The 17492-nt window shown below is 43.2% G+C and overlaps 1 protein-coding gene across 3 annotated transcripts in view; it reads right to left on the bottom strand.

The window, feature by feature from the left end:
- Nucleotides 1–17492, bottom strand: part of POLN (DNA polymerase nu) — a 170633-nt gene that overhangs the window by 92721 nt on the left and 60420 nt on the right. For all 3 annotated transcript variants that reach the window (XM_015137860.3, XM_078002889.1, XM_078002888.1), the window contains 4 exons: nt 11057–11214; nt 8144–8212; nt 6557–6617; nt 5824–5888 (listed from right to left, as the gene is read on the bottom strand). In XM_015137860.3, coding sequence (XP_014993346.3) covers nt 5824–5888; nt 6557–6617; nt 8144–8212; nt 11057–11214 — 353 coding nt within the window. The remainder of the gene's footprint in view (nt 1–5823; nt 5889–6556; nt 6618–8143; nt 8213–11056; nt 11215–17492) is intronic.

A 17492-nucleotide genomic window follows, 5' to 3' on the forward strand; every position in this document is an offset into this window, starting at 1 on the left:
TGGTCCAGAGCTCTAGAGTAGAGTCAGGGAGCCATTAACGCTGAAAAACAAAACCAAAAAGACAGGGACTTGCATTGAACCTCTGAACTGGGCCAAACTGCAATGACCACAACATCCTGGAAAACAGCTGGATTTTGCCAGTGCTGCAACTCCTGAAGAGTGACAACCAATGAGCTCAATGGATTCATGCACTGAGCCAGCCACCTCCACCAAGATCATTCTTTCACAACTGTGTATTTGCCCTTAGCTTCCTCTGAAAAATCTCGACTCCCCTTCCTCTCTTTGGAACACAATTTGGCCTTTAGCTGAATGTGTCCCCTAAATTGCAATTCCTAAGACCCCAATAAATGCCTTGTTTTACTGCTTTTCAGTCTGGTTTTTTGCCTTTTCTTGGTTGACATTAAATGGTGTCAGAAGTAGGACACAAAGCAACTCTCCTCTGCATTCTGGCACTGCCACAGATTTGAGCATGATACTTGCAGGAACCCCTTGTGCCCTATCACCTCCCTGAAGGCCTGGGACCCTGGTGGAGAATCCTCTGGTTTCCCTGAACACCCTACCTCAGTTGAGGTTCAGACCTTTACTGGGCGTCTGTCCTTTGCTGCTGGCTGTTCACAGAGGGAATTTTCCCTTTTTGGTGAGTACTCATGGTGACTTCTGCTTCTGAAAGTACAGGTGCTGAGTCACCCTCTTCTGGAATTTCTGCTGATTTTCTGTACAAAAATTACGGTTCTTTATCTTATAAATTTATTTATTGAACCAACATCACTGAAAGTGATTTGGAATTACAATGGCCAATCTGGGCATCTTTGATCTCCCAAAATTTGTTTTCCTCCACAGAAAATTAGAAGGGCTAAAAGGAAAGATTACACAGCCTGAGTGGAACAGCCACTTTACTTTGGTATCTTGAGGCATCTAAAAGAATCCAGGGAACTAGGCCGGGCGCGGTGGCTCAAGCCTGTAATCCCAACACTTTGGGAGGCCGAGACGGGCGGATCACGAGGTCGGGAGATCGAGACCATCCTGGTTAACACGGTGAAACCCCGTCTCTACTAAAAAAATACAAAAAACTAGCCGGGCGAGGTGGCGGGCGCCTGTAGTCCCAGCTACTCGGGAGGCTGAGGCAGGAGAATGGCGTGAACCCGGGAGGCGGAGCTTGCAGTGAGCTGAGATCCGGCCACTGCGCTCCAGCCTGGGTGACAGCGTGAGACTCCGTCTCAAAAAAAAAAAAAAAAAAAAAAAAAAGAATCCAGGGAACTAAACTAATGTTCCTAAGAGATAACAATGCTGAATTAGCTCAAAGACTCTCTAAACTAGGAAAGAAAAAATAAAAACCCAGAAGCATCTTCTACCCCGACCCTTCCCATCCATTGTCACGCTCTGTACTCTCTTGCTTATATGGTAGAAACTTATTCTAAACCTGGAAAATTACCTCCCGGGTTTTCCATGAAGAGGCGGCTTACTGGATTGGGTAGCTACTGGAATAAGTATACCACTGGAAATTCTAATCATCAGTAGCCAAACAGTAGATCTTTAAACTAGAAAAACTCCCATAAAATATTTTTGATATCTCTCATTCTAAACAGTTGTTTTATTTGTACTTACGGGAGGATCAATTTTTTTTAAGAAAGACATATAATAGGCTGAGTGTCGTGGGTCACACCTGTAATCCCAGGACTTTAGGAGGCCGAGTCGGGAAGATCACTTGAGCCCAGGTGTTCAAGACCAGGATGGGCAACATACTCATCTTAAAAAAAAAAAAAAAAAAGCCAGGCATGGTGGCATGTACCTGTAATCCCAGCTACTCAGGAGGTTGAGGCAAGAGGATGGCTTGAGCCCAGGAGTCTGAGGCTGCAGTGAGCTATGATTGCAGCAACTGCATGCCAGCCTGGTTGACAGAGCAAGGCCCTGTCTCTAAAAACAAAAATAAGGCCAGGTGCGGTGGCTCGCACCTATAAACCCAGCACTTTGGGAGGCCAAGGCGGGCAAATCACTTGAGGTTAGGAGTTCAAGACCAGCCTGGCCAACATGGTGAAACCCTATCTCTACTAAAAAGACAAAATTAACGGGCATGGAGGTGGGCAACTGTAATACCAGCTATTTGGAAGGCTGAGGCAGGAGAATTGCTTTCAATTGGGAGGCAGAGGTTGCAGTGAGCCAGGATCATGCCACTGCACTCCAGCCTGGGCGGACAGAGTGAGACTCTGTCTCAAAAATTAAAAAAAAAAAAAAAAAAAAAAAAAAGGCCATGCAGGGTGGCTCACACCTGTTATCCCAACACTTTGGGAGGCTAAGGAGGGTGGATCACTTAAGGTCAGCAGTTCGAGACCGGCCCAACCAACATGGTGAAACCCTGATTCTACTAAAAATACAAAATTAGCCGAGTATGGTGGCACATGCCTGTAATCCCAGCTACTTGGGAGGCTAAGGCAGGAGAATTGCTTGAACCTGGGAGGTGGAAGTTGCAGTGAGCCAAGATTGCGCCACTGTACTTCAGCTTGGGAGATAAGAGTGACACTCTGTCTCAAAAAATAAATAAATACATAAAATAAAATAAATTTAAAAAGACACATAATAGTGTCATGGCTAGCCTCAGAAATTCTCTTGATGAAATTAAACAACAAAAATCTGACCTGAACAACATTAACATCCTTTGTACATTCAAACTGCCTGCTTTGGATTCCCTGCGGAACTTACAAAAAAAAAGAAGACACTCTACTTTGGTCTCATGGAGATGTAAGTCCTTTAATTCAGGAGAAGAACCACTAATTTAAAACCTGGTTTAATATGTGTGTGACTCTTGACTTTGGGGGGGTTCTTCTATTTTTCTCATGGATCCCCAAGAGTGATGAGCAGGTTCAAGTCTAACATATAGGCACCTCAACTGACTGTCCTCTGGACTCCAAAACTTTTTCTTTTTTTTTTTTTTGAGATGGAGTTTTGCTCTTGTTGCCCAGGCTGGAGTGCAATGGCACGATCTCAGCTCACTGCAACCTCTGCCTCCTGGGTTCAAGCGATTCTCCTGCCTCAGCCTCCTGAGTAGCTAGGATTACAGGCATGCGCCACCATGCCCGGCTAATTTTGTATTTTTAGTAGAGATGGGGTTTCACCATGTTGGTCAGGCTGGTCTCAAACTCCTGACTTCAGATAATCCACCCACCTCGGCCTCCCAAAGTGCTGGGATTACAGGCAGGAGCCACCACACCTGGCCTCCAAGAAAACCTTTTCAAAGAATGTTCCCAACATTAACCTTTGTTTTTCTTCCATTTGTGAGGCTGTCCGCAATGCCGTCTTCTGAAATAAGACACAACTATTTAATTGAACTGACCAGTTCCCAGAAATGGGAGAGTGGTTTAATAGGACCTTTTGCCCCTCAGGTAAATCAATTTTTCTCTACACATCCATCAACGTAGCTGTTACCGTGTGAAGCCTCCATGGGAGCTTCAGAAAAGGGAATGTTGAGGTGCAGAAGATGATCCTCCAAATATGGTGATTTGGCATGCTGAATGCTTTTGAGAACTGAAAGGCTCCAGGAATATGTCTTAGAATCTAGATCCTTCTAATCTTGTTGTTCTTCCCACTCCAAGAGCAGGGAGGAACTCTGTCTCTGGAATTTTCTTATCTGGCTAAGAAAGCTTCTTACCAAAAGAAATACAATTGTCTTCTACATGGTTCCTGAAATCTCATTACCTATTTCAGAAAAGAAGACTGAGGAATGACATTTAGACATGTTAATAAAATGTGCGGCTCTCCTGATATACAGCTAATCACCATATAATAATGCAGGCCTCCTTATTAAAACGGCTCTCTTGTTACTCAAAGATCACTCATCTCTGAAGCCATATTGCACACTGACTTTCAACAACCCCCCTCTGTGAGATAAGACACTCTAAACAGGCAGTTCTAGTTCTGGGGAAAAGAGATAACAAATCTGTGGCTGACCAACCAATAACTGATCAGTGATGATTTCACATTTCAGATTTTGAGCAAAAGTGGGGAATGTGACATGCAACATGCAAAATGGTATCATTCTGGTCCAAGGCTCTAAAATGAAGTCAGGAGGCCATTCTAAGGACTACCTATATGACCTGCAACCCTGCAAAACAAAACAAAACAAAACAAAAAAACAAGGACTTGCCTTGAACCTCTGAACTGGGCCAAACTGCAATGACCACAACATCCTGGAAAACAGCTGGACTTTGCCAGTGCTGCAACTCCTGAAGAGGGACAACCAATGAGCTCAACGGACTCATGCACTGAGTCAGCCACCTCCACCAATGATCATTCTTTCACAACAACTGTGTATTCACCCTTAGCTTCCTCTGAAAAATCTCGACTCCCCTTCCTCTCTTGAGAACGCATATTGGCCTTTAGCTGAACCTGTGTCTCCTGAATTGCAATTTCTAAGACCCCAATAATACCTTGTCTAACTGCTTTGCAGTCTGGTCTTTCACCTCTTCTTGGTTGACAGTAGTAATCAGGAAAATAGAAACAAAACTCATAATGAGATATCATTATAGCCTCACCAAAATGGCCATAATGTAAATGTAGCCAGGGGAAGTGAGGATGTGCAAGAACGGGATCCCGTATGCATTCTCATGGGTGAGACTCTGGGAAGCCATTGGGCATTACTGAATAAAACTAAGCAACAGATTCCCTGTGTCCCAGCACACTAGTCACCTCATAGCCCCCAGAAAGCTGTGCCCACGGGCACAGGGAATGCCCTCAGAGGTACAGCGTGGTTTGTAATGACAGCCACTTGGAAACAACCACACGCCTATTGGCAGTGGGACAGAGACACCAAGCACAGCACAGCCCACAACAGAAAATTCCACAGCACTGCGTGACACACAGAAATACAGGTGGAGCTGAGATGTAGAAGGCTGGGTGAAAGCCTACATGTAAATCACTGTTTACTTACAGTTCAAAAGCAAAGCTAACCGACATTGTTTAGGCTTTGAAGTGGGAAAGCTAGAAAGAAGAGCAACAATGAAAAGGCTACAAAAGTCAGGGCTATAGTTACTTTTGGCAGCAGGAAAGGGGTTCCCATAGGGAAAGCACACAGGGCTCTGGAAATTCTATGCTTTGAGCCAGGTGATGGTTATATTGGGGTTTCCTTAAACATTTTATTTTAAAGATGCTCCTGGCATGTGGTTTATTTAGACTTTTTAAAAAATTTGTGCAGATGTATGTGGTATGTGAGAAAATGCGTTACGTGTATATAATATGTGGTGGTGAAGTCAGGGTATTCAAAGCGCCCAGCATTCGACTTCAATACCTTTGTGTTAAGTACAGTTATCCTATGCTGCTATCAAACACTGCATTTATTTCTTTTATTTTACTGTTATGTTTGTACCCTTTAGCCCGCTTCTCTTCATCTTTGCCCTCCCCGCTGCTCACCCTTCCCAGCCTCTGTGTCTATTTTCCCACTCTCCATCTACATGTGTTTTCTTAAGAAAACTGAAGTAGAGATTTTTATGTATTTTTTCATGCATCTTTACACATCTCTGTATTTTTGTTTTTCAAGAAACCCAAGAATTCCTTCACCAAACTACAGGGGACAATGTCCCTGTAAGAAAACTTAACTTTTGAGAAGGATCCTGAGGAGCCATTAAAGAACTCCCCGGACACACATGCACTATGCTGTTTAGGTCTTTTCAATGCTTGGTTCTCCCCTGCAGGAGTCAGAAAGAGGGAGAAGAACTGTCAACATCAAACCAGGAAGAGAAGACAAGGAGAATCTACTCTAGACCTGCCACTGGGAACAACTATCTCATGCAGGAAAGAGATGGCCAGTACACACCGTCTGGAATAATAACTTACCCCAAGAAGTGCTGATATCTTCTCCATCTCCTCTTTGTTCACCTGAATGGCGTGGCTTTCCATCACTGTGATTCAAAACCAGATCATATTTGCATTAATGTATCCTTTTTACTAAACGCTAAAATGCTTCACTCCCTGATGAGGACAATAATGACTGCAACTGCCATTTACTCAGCACCTGCTGCATGCCAACCTCTGCACAGGATCTGTCAGGATCCCTGTGTCATACAGGCAAATGGGTGCATTGACAGAGCTGGCCTTTGAGGTGTGAGTGGGCGAGGGGACCACAATGGCCAGCCTGGCCCTCCCCACACTGTGAATGCCCCCTGGCTGACGTGGTGCCCATCAGGACCTGCATCAAAGGCAAAGGCAGAAGAGAGCCCTGCATCGGTTCTTGCAGGAAGGTTGTCAAGGTTATAAGGACAGCAAACCAGAATGAGAGACAACCACTAACACATAAAATATCTAGAGAAACCTACTCCTCCTGGGCCAGGCAGCACAGCAGGGATCCCATATGACCAAAATGTCAGAACCTCTAGTCTTTCCACACCAATGGGGAATGCAGTCCAACCCCTCACTACATACAGAAAGGGAAAGTAATAGGCTTGCTACCTCTCCGGTGCCCATGGGATACACTATCTACTCCTAAATAAGGTACAGAGAAATATTCATCCCAAACAGTGTGAAGAACCCTCTAGAAAAATGGCTGTACTTCATCTTTATGGTGACTTACCTGCCAAAATTGGTATCAAAGGAACCTCCAAAGTACAAAATAGTTGCCATAAACCATACTCCTGTTTAACAGGAAGAAATAATATCAATGTCAATTTAAATATTATTGTATCTACATTTTATTGAAAAGCCTATTTTTTTTTTTGAGACAGCGTCTTGCTCTGTCGCCCAGGCTGGAGTGCAGTGGTGCGATCTCGGCTCACTGCAACCTCCACCTCCCGGGTTCAAGCGATTCTCCTGTCTCAGCCTCCTGAGTAGCTGGGACTACAGGCACCCCCCACCACGCCAGGCTAATTTTTAAACATTTTTGGTAGAGACAGAGTTTCATCATGTAGGCCAGGCTGGTTGTGAACTCCTGACCTCAAGTGATCTGCCCATCTCAGCCTCCCAAAGTTCTGGGATTACAGGCAAGAGCCACTGCGCCTGACCAAAAAGCCTCCTTAATTTTGTTGAGCTAGAATAAAGGAGACCCCTATCATGAGCATGGCTGGTCTCCTACCCAACTTCTACCCCTCTTGCTTGCTCTTCCCAATAAACTTATTTCCCTTAAGTAGGCTATTTTATTACCAAGATCTGGTAGAGATATTTAGAAATATAGATAGGTTCAAGTCAAACATTGGAAGTGGCAAAAAAGAAATAAAAAGAAATATCTGATAGGCCAAGCCCCATTCTCAATTTTCTTTACTCTTTTTCATTTTTAAGATTGATTTAAGCATTTGTAGACTTTTAGACTACCATTTTAATTTCAGAATAGGCTTACTGAATTCCCAAAATTTACCAATAATTCTCATTGATTTTTCACTGCCACTATGGATTAATTTGGGGAACATTAGAATCTTTATTCTAGGCCACCTCCCCTGAGAGCACGGAATCTCTATTTATCTGGGCCTTCCGGTGCTCTTCATGAGTCTCATTTTTTTAATTTTTCCTGCTGCCATGAGAGAGTCCCAGGCTCCATCCTCCAACTCTTGCCCTCATGTTCCCTCCTGCTCCTCCAGACCCATTCTCTGCCCTGCCCTTGCCCACAAGGCGGGGCAGGCCCCTCCAGGTCACATCACCTGGGCCACTCCTCTGCCTTCAGATTGGGCACTGAGGACAGAAGGGAGGGAAACGGGCTGAGCTACTGCCTGTCCCTGGAGGCTTCTCCTTCTGGCTGGTTCCCTTTGCCCTCCCTGGCCTCTGGACACAGTCCCTCCACTCAACACTTCTTGGTTGTTCATTGCAGTGGCTGTCTGCTTCCCAGGAAGACTCTGATTGAGTGAAACTACGTCCATCCCACTATTAATCAAAATCAATGCTCAGCTTTTATGTTAACTATGGCACTGGAAACATCCCACTGAAAGAGGAGGCTCTAAAAAATATTACAACTGTTTTCAACCTAGAGAAAGCATTTTTAAAACTTCAGGTCTTATCATTGCAGACTACCCTTTTCTGAGTAATGCACAGGTTAATTTGTTCTTAGAACTCAAGGTTTCGTTTTCTTCACATTCAAACACAGCGCAGGGTTGCTCCCTGGGAGTGCGGGTGCAAATGAAAAGACATCTCTTGTGAGTCTCCGTCAGCCAGAAATTACAATAAAATGTCTTGCCTTCAGTTTAGAGCAAAGGTCCATTGTAAGTCTGTAGAGTATCTTCAGGTTGTCACGTACATTCTGATTCTTTAAAAGAGTAAAAGTATTTTTAAAAATCAGATAAACTTGGTGGCAGTACTCATTACGGTCTGGAACTGACATGACTCGATGGCAGATGTCATGTATGTGGTAGTATCAACAAACACCTCAACTGGACAAGTTCCTGTCTGTAGAAAGTGCTTCTACTGTGCAAGTGCAAGCTATCCATAGTTGGACACTTCCTCCCAACCTAGGGTATTTCCTTATTTTACAGATTAAGAAACAGAAACACAAAGAAGCCTAATGTCTCAGGTGCAATGATTAAATGGTAGTAGGGAGAGGAGAATGCAGACCTGGCCTCTCTGGAGTCCACAGCTCCATTCTCTCAGCCTTACCACCTTGTACCTGCGCACAGCTGCTGCCACGCTCCTCACTTACCCCTCCATTCTCAGCCCAGGAGATGCACACAGAGGCCCTGGGAGATGACAAACAAGGGTCTGTGTTTGGCTGACAAAGAGGGAGATGGGATGAGATGTGCCCCTCAATACAGAGTCTAATTATCCTTCCCCTAACATGGAGCGCCAGGACCTCTTCTTCAACACCCCATTCTGTCAAACAAATCCCCCAACTCCAGCCCACTCAGACTCAGTTTTCTGCTAAAGGCCTGAGATTAGAGTGAACATCCCATGGGACGAGTGGCGAGCCACACACCACCTGGCACTGTTTTCTAGTCATCTCGGTTGTGGCTCTCCTGTGAATGTCGGGAGAACATCCTATGGAAGAGTCCCTCCACGTCAAGTTCTTAACTGCCACTTGGGAGAATCTACCTGGCTGCCTGCAGGAGTCTTCCGCACCCCAAAGCTGACCATGTGATTCCCAGTCTGATTAGCCCCAGGACAGGCCCGGCTCCCTGGTATGGCGCAGCTGCATGAGGAGCCCCTACATTTTCTCTGGCTCCCCACAGCCATGCCTCCTTCTCCCCAGGTTGGCCTTGCTGTCCTCCACAAAGGCACCATGTTCTCTGAGAGTCTTACTATATCCCTGCTGCTCCCTCTACCTGGAACTCTCTTCCATTTATCTGAACAATTCATGCCACCTCTTTGGAGAGAAGGGTGTAATCTGTGATCATGTAGATTAATGGCTGGACCTCCATCTCCCATCCTCATCCATGCACCGCATGGCTCAACTACAGACACATATCTGGCTGATGAGACATAAATAGAACTGCATCTGAGGCTGTCTCTTTTCTGCCTGGAGTGTGGATGAGTTAAACCCTGGGCCTCAATTTGACCCTGGGCAAGGTACATGTACGTTAACCTTTCTACACCTCAGTTTTCTCATCTGTAAACTGGGACTGATAATTCTGAGATGGACTACTCCTCTTTCTAATATCTCAGCTTCTGTTTGAGAAGTCTTCCTGCCTGACAGCATGGATTCTGAGTAGGAATACTAATCAAGATGCCTGGCCTCCTTGGTGGGGTGTAGACACATGGTACAAGGAGGGAAAGAAAACACTCTCCAAGTGCTGAAACTTTTACTTTTGGACAAGAGAAAAGGTCATGGTTCAGTGCTGCCACCATGCCTACCGGTTCCAGCTCCCTGGGACCCAGGGCCACCTGACTCCTGTTCTTCCCAAGGCCTGGTACTGCTTTTCCTCTGACTCTGCTGGCTACCCTATATCCTTCTGATAAATCTCTTTTTATATTAAGGGAAAGTGCATTTCTGCAACTTATAACACCAAACCCTTATTGGTACAAATCTTCACATCATAGATGATCTGTGAGGATGAAGTACATGAAGCAAATATCCCCAGCTCAGTGCCCGGTGCCTGGCACGGGCTCATATCACCTCTTACCCCCAGCTCAGTGCCCAGCGCATGGCACACGCTCACATCACCTCTTGCTTTGCTCTGATTGCTGGAGCTAGCTCAGTAGCCTGTGTGTTCTTCTAGCAGTGATTTTACCATGTAACTGTTCACTGACAGCTAACTAGAAAGCCTGAACAGAGTGGCCCCAACTGTGACCACACTGACACCACTAGACACCTCTCCTCTGGGGCCTGCTGAGAAGTCTCTCTCTGGGTTCTAGGCACAGTTCTAGAAGCTGTGAGTGCCTTTGTTTCTCCAGATGGTGCTTCCTGATAACAAGGGGGAATCTCTATCAGGGGAGGGCCTGGAGAGACCCAAGACAGTTCCTTTTTTTTTTTTTTTTTTTTGAGACAGAGTCTCACTCTGTCACTCAGGCTGGATTTCAGGGGCACGATCTCAACTTACTGCAACCTCTGCCTCCCGGGTTCAAGCAATTCTCCTGCCTCAGCCTCCCGAGTAGCTGGAACTACAGACACCCGCCACCATGCTTGGCTAATTTTTATATTTTCAGTAGAGACAGGGTTTCAGCAGGTTAGCTAGGTTGGTCTTGAACTCCTGTCCTCAAGTGATCTGCCCACCTTGGCCTCCCAAAGTGCTGTGATTATAGGCATGAGCCGCTGTGCCCAGCCTGAGACCCAGGGCAGTTCTGACCATTCTCTCCACATAGACTGAAGAGTGGCCATCCCAGGACCTCTGGCACTGTGGCCACATCACCAGCACTAAGGATTTATCAACGAGTGGCTTTCTGTTCATGGAGCAGGGGACACTGACACCAGAGAGTCATCTGGAAGAGTCACACTATGGACAGATTTCCTAGGAACAGGTGCCATGGAAGAACAGACATCACCCATCCTTATTCAACATTCTCCACCAGAAACGCCAAGGTCAGGACTATTTGTGCTGAATAAGTGAAAATGAATGTTGACAACATTCTTTTTACTATTAGGCTATCAAAAAAATAGAAAAAGCTTCCGGAAAGAAAAGGATGTATTAAAGTTGATAAAACCTTATCTTAAACAACTCACCACAATATTTCTTGAGGAATTTTCATATGTGCTGTTCACTTTAACCGTAATGGATTTTTCACAGTATTTTTCTACTAAATCTTCAAAAGAGGGTACGGCATCACTAGGATCTATAAGCCATGCAGCAATTCTGGGATCTAACCCTACAAAATCAGCAACTGAAGAGAAAAAGGTCATTCAGTCATCCCAGGAAAAACCAGTAATTGTTTTTCCTGCTTTGACAAGGCTCTTAAGTTCAAATGAGTAATAGTAGTATTATCATCCTCTCAAATTATAGAGCTAAGGACCAAAGTGACTCTCCATCATTCTCCAGAATTTAGAACCTTTGGTAAGGCAGCCTCGATGAACCCAAGTCCCACATGGCCCATCTCTGTGGGTGTCACATTAAAGAGGCAGATTTCAAGTAGCCATAAAAGAGGGACTCCAAGCTCACTTGCAGTTTGGATCTCTCAAAAACATGTTAAAAGCTGTCGAAGTCAGTGTGGTGGGCCATGCTTTCTGCCTCCCCTCTTCCTTGCTCCTCTTTCCCTCAGGCATCCTCTCTGCCAAGTTCTGCCCTCCTCCAGCCTCTCACTGGGCTGTCTTGCACCATGGAGTCTGGAATCCAAGCCTCTTGAGCAAAAGGAAGAAGGGTGGGAGTTGCCTGAGCACACACGACACCCTCGTCGCTGAATGTTGAACAGGTAGTGTGTGCAAGGCAAAGACAGTTTGGCACTCTCCCTGAAGTGTGGAAAATCCACAAGACAACTAATGTGCAGCGCCTTGGTACTGTATAAGGAACACCAGGTCTAGATTCTGAATCACCCTCTGAGCCTGGGAGGCCACCTCGCCCCTTCAGTGTTAGTTTCTTCATCCAAAAACTGGGGGGAAAGATTACTGCAATTATCTGAGATACACATGAGAAAACACTTTCTAAAAAGTAAACACGATATTTGCTAAACAAACAAGTGTTTATACCAGAACACTTTAGACATGAAGAGAGAGTCATAAAAGGACAGAGGGCGGGTATAAATTAATAGACAAACTAAATCCTAAAGTGACTGCTTTTTAAGTTACTTTAAAATTTTGAATTGTGCCATACAAAAATAAGGAGTTTGCCTTCAAATAAAACTATAGTCTTAGATCATATCACATTAAATATTATATGTTCCAGCATCTTTTTTTTTTTTTTTTTTTTTTTTGAGGCAGAGTCTCGCTCTGTCGCCCAGGCTGGAGTGCAGTGGCGCGATCTCGGCTCACTGCAAGCTCCGCCTCCCGGGTTCCCGCCATTCTCCTGCCTCAGCCTCCCGAGTAGCTGGGACTACAGGCGCCGCCACCACGCCCGGCTAATTTTTTTTTTTTTTGTATTTTTAGTGGAGACGGAGTTTCATTGTGTTAGCCAGGATGGTCTCGATCTCCTGACCTCGTGATCCGCCCGTCTCGGCCTCCCAAAGTGCTGGGATTACAGGCTTGAGCCACCGCGCCCGGCCTGTTCCAGCATCTTAAATTATACCCGTCTAAGAGATTTATATTTACCAAAGCAGCCAGTATTATGACTTTCTCACTTGATAGCTAGGAAGTCTCTTACAGTGGCACATTTAGAGCTCTGGATTAGAGAAGTCAGTGGTCCTCTGGCTGCCTGCCACCTCTGTCAGCAGGGCATGATTTTCTTTTTTTTTTGAGACAGAGTCTTGCTCTGTCACCCAGGCTGGAGTGCAGTGGCCGGATCTCAGCTCACTGCAAGCTCCGCCTCCCGGGTTTACGCCATTCTCCTGCCTCAGCCTCCAGAGTAGCTGGGACTACAGGCGCCCGCCACCTCGCCCAGCTAGTTTTTTGTATTTTTAGTAGAGACGGGGTTTTGCCGTGTTAGCCAGGATGGTCTTGATCTCCTGACCACGTGATCCGCCCGTCTCGGCCTCCCAAAGTGCTGGGATTACAGGCTTGAGCCACCGCACCTGGCCCAGGACATGATTTTCTACAACACTGTCTGGTGATGCAGACTGACCCAATAGGACTGTTTCATTCCACTTCCCTTTTCAATGCTCTAATGTTTCAAAAGTAACGGTTATCAACATATATTTTTTAAAATCCTTGGAGAAGCTCTGACAGTATAAGAATGCTCTGGGAAATGGTCCCTATAATCTCTTGCAACTGACAAACTGAAGCTTGCCAGGACAAATCCCACACTAGGGAGAAAATGCCAGTAGCTGAAAAAGAAATGCTAACAAAATGAGATTTAAAACAAGTTCAGAAAATTAAGAAAGAGTAAAAGTTATGAATAAGTAAATAAATCCGAATTATATACTTAGAAATTAGGTGACTGAGAAAAAGAAAAATTATACAAAAAAATGACAGAATCCAGGAGAGAAAAATTTTTTAAAAAGACAATTCAGAAATAAAAACTAAACTGGCAAGACACAAACGCAAATAAACATAATAGCTAACTACTTAAAGTAAAAAAAGATTTAAAAAAGGGAATTTTTTTGTTTGTTTTGTTTTATTTTTTTGAGAAGGAGTCTTGCTCTGTTGCCCAAGCTGGAGAGCAATGGCACAATCTCGGCTCACTGCAACCTCCGCCTCAGAGGTTCAAGTGATTCTCCTGCCTCAGCCTCCCGAGTAGCTGGGATTATAGGCCCCCACCACCACGCCCAGCTAATTTTTGTTTTTTTTAGTAGAGATGGGGTTTCACCATGTTGACCAGGCTTGTCTTGAACTCCTGACCTCAGTTGATCTGCCCACCTCAGCCTCCCAAAGTGCTGGGATTACAGGTGTAAGACACTGTGCCCAGCCAAAAAAGAGAATTTTTTTTAATAAAAAAGAATAAGTCCACCAGAACTTAAAAATAAAATAAAATAAAATTTTAAAAAATCAAAAAGAAATGAAGAGACTGAAAATGGATTCCGGACAAAAAAACGATAAATATGAAAAAAAAAAAATATGAAAGACAGACAAAAAGATTCAACATATGAAATAGGAAATCAAAGGGAAAAAAACAAACGAACACAGCATTAAACACTATAATTCAAGATGACTTTAGGCAGGGTGCGGTGGCTCATGCTTGTAATCCCAGCACTTTGGGAGGCCAAGGCAGGCGGATCACGAGATCAGAAGAGGCAGATCACAAGGTCAGGAGATCGAGACCATCCTGGCTAAAATGGTGAAACCCCGTCTCTACTAAAAATACAAAAAATTAGCTGGGCGTAGTAGCGTGCGCCTGTAGTCCCAGCTACTCAGGAGGCTGAGGCAGGAGAATGGTGTGAACCTGGGAGGCAGAGCTTGCAGTGAGCTGAGATCGCACCACAGCACTCCAGCCTGGGTAACAGAGCGAGATTCCATCTCAAAAAAATAATAATAATAACTTTAAACTACATAAAGACGTATACATAATCAATACAGTATAGTATTGACACAGAATAGACCTACAGATCAGTGGAGCAGAATTGAGAGTCTAGAAATAAACCCATACATCAGTGGTTGATTGATTTTCAACAAAAGTACTAAGAATGGTGTTAGACACCAACAGCGGGTTGAATTGTGGTCCTCAAAAGATAACTCCACCCAGAATCTCAGAATGAGAACTTATTTGAAATAAGGGCCTTTGCAGATATAATTATGGTAGGAATCTTGAGATGAGATCATCTTAAGTTAGGGTGAGCCCTAAATGTAATGATGGGTGTCCTTATGAGAGACAGAAAAGAAGGTGACATATAGAGACACACAGAGGGAAAAGGCCACATGAGGATGGAAGCAGAGACTGGAGGGATGTATCTACAAGTCAAGGAGTGAAAAGGACTTCCAGCCACCACTAGAAGCTAGGGAAGAGTCACAGAATGGATTTTCCCTCAGAGACTCCAGAAGGAACTGTCAACACCTTAATTTGGACTTCCAGCCTCCAGAACTGTAAGAAAATAAATTTGTTGTTTTAAGCACTCAGTTTTAAGTTACAGCAGACCTAGGACACTAATATAGACCCCTACCTCACACCATATGCAAAAATTAACAAAAAATGGATCATAAGCCTAACCTCGGAGAGAAAATGATTAAACTCGTATAATAAAAATATTAGTAAATCTTTCTGACCTTGGATTAAACAATAATTTCTTAGGTTTGACACCAAAAACACAAATGACAAAAGAAAACACAAATAAATCAGATTTCCTTAAAAAAAAAAAAAAAGAGTGCTTCAAAGGACATCAAGAAATTAAAAAGACAAGTCACAGATTGGGAGAAAGTATTTGCAAATTGTATATCTGACAATAAACTCATATTAGAATATAAAAATAATTATTTCAAATAAACAATAAAAAGACAACACAATTTTAAAATGGGCAAAATATTTGAACAGACATTTCTCCAAAAAAAGATATAAAAGTGGCCAATAAGCACATGAGAAGATGTCCAATATCATTAGCCATCAGTATAATACAAACCAAAACCACAAGGTGTAACACTTCACATCCACTTGGATGACTAAAATAAAGATAGACAAAAACATGTATTGGGCAAGGATGTGGGGAAATTACAATGCTATATACAGTGCTGGTTAAAATGGTGCAGACCTGTTGGAAACAAGTTTGGCAGTTCCTCAGAATGTTAAATACAGAGTACCACATGACCCAGCAATTCTACTTCTTCTAGATATATACCCAAGCAAGTTGAAAATATATCCATGCAAAGACCTGTACACCAAAGTTCATAGAAGCATTAATCATAACAGCCAAAAGTGAAAACAACTCAAATGTCCATCAGCTGATGAATGAATAAACAAAATATGAATATTATTCAGCCATAAAAAGGAATAAAGTACTGATATATGCTACAACATGAATGAACCTTTAAAACACTAGGCTAAAAACCACCACCAACAAAAAACTACATCAGGCTAAATGAAATAGGTCAGTCACAAAAGGCCGCATATGGTATGATTCTATTCATGTTAAATATTCAGAATACACAACTCCAGAAACAAAAATCAGCAGATTAGTGCTTGCCAGAGTCTGAGAAAGGGGAGATGGGGAGTGGCTGCTAAGGAGTACAGGGTTTCTTTCTGGGGTGACAAAATGTTCGTAGTATGACAAAATATTCGTAGACAAAAAATGTTCTACGAACATTTGGACTTAATTTGTCATAGGTTAGGCTTATGATCCATTTTTTGTTAATTTTTGCATATGGTGTGAGGTAGGGGTCTGTATTAGTGTCCTAGGTCTGCTGTAACTTACCATAAACTGAGTGCTTAAAACAACAAATTTATTTTCTTACAGTTCTGGAGGCTGGAAGTCCAAATTAAGGACTATGACAAAAATGTTCGTAGACAAAAAAGTTCGTAGTGATATTACGTAGTGGTGATAGATGCACAGTTCTGTGATTACTTAAAAAACCCCTGAATTGTACAGTTAAAGAGTGAATTTTATGGTATGAAATTATATCTTAATAAAACTGCTATTTTTTAAAGCTATACCAAAAAGCTATTTACAACTTTTTTTTTCCTTTTTTTTTTGAGACAGTCTTGTGAGATCTCTGCTCACTGCAACCTCTGCCTCCCAGGTTCAAGTGATTCATCTGCCTCAGCCTCATGAGTAGCTGGAACTACAGGTGCACGCTACCATGCTCGGCTAATTTTCAATTTTTAGTAGAGATGGGGTTTCACCATGTTGGCCAGGCTGGTCTTAAACTCCTAACCTCAGGTGATCCACCCGTCTCGGCCTCCCAAAGTGCTGAGATTACAGACATGAGCCACTGCACCCAGCCAAAGTTTTTTTTTTTTAAAGGTACATACATATATTGGAAAACTGATCCAAAACAGCCAACACCAAGACACAGTCTAGTAAAACAACTAGACTTAAAAAAAAAAAAAAAGAAAAAAAGAAAAAGGAAAACAAAACAAACAAAAAACTTTGGGCATTCAGACAAAAAGACCAAGTCACTAATTAGGGAAACAGAATCAGATTTTCACCACACTTTCTGAAAGCACCACTTTATGCCAAAAAACAATAGTATAGCATATTTTAGAAACACAAAGAAAGATGCAAACCAGTGATCTTATATACAGCCAAACTGACCTCCAAGTACAAAGGATTCTTCGGTATGTTTTAAAGGAGATGATAAGGTTAAGTAAAAACTCTATCATCCTGAACATGAATTAGAATTATCAGTATGAACTCATGGTATATTTTATCTTTAAAAATACAAGCATCTTAGCCTGGTAACAAAAGTCAACCTAATAGTGAGGTTTACACCCAGTGACCAAATTCTGGTCTCTAAATGCCATTTTTACTAAAGTAATAGGGCTTCTTGAAGAAATGGTTAATTTCAGGTCTAGGGCAGGAAATGCACAAGATGACCTGGAAACATCCTACCATACCGCAAATCAAGGAAGATGCCCAGATTACTAGGTTTGTATGACAAAGACTCACCTAACTCATCAAAGATCATGTGCAATGTGTCAAAACATATCAAA

Source organism: Macaca mulatta, chromosome 5, assembly GCF_049350105.2.
Source record: "Macaca mulatta isolate MMU2019108-1 chromosome 5, T2T-MMU8v2.0, whole genome shotgun sequence".
NCBI lineage: Eukaryota > Metazoa > Chordata > Mammalia > Primates > Cercopithecidae > Macaca > Macaca mulatta.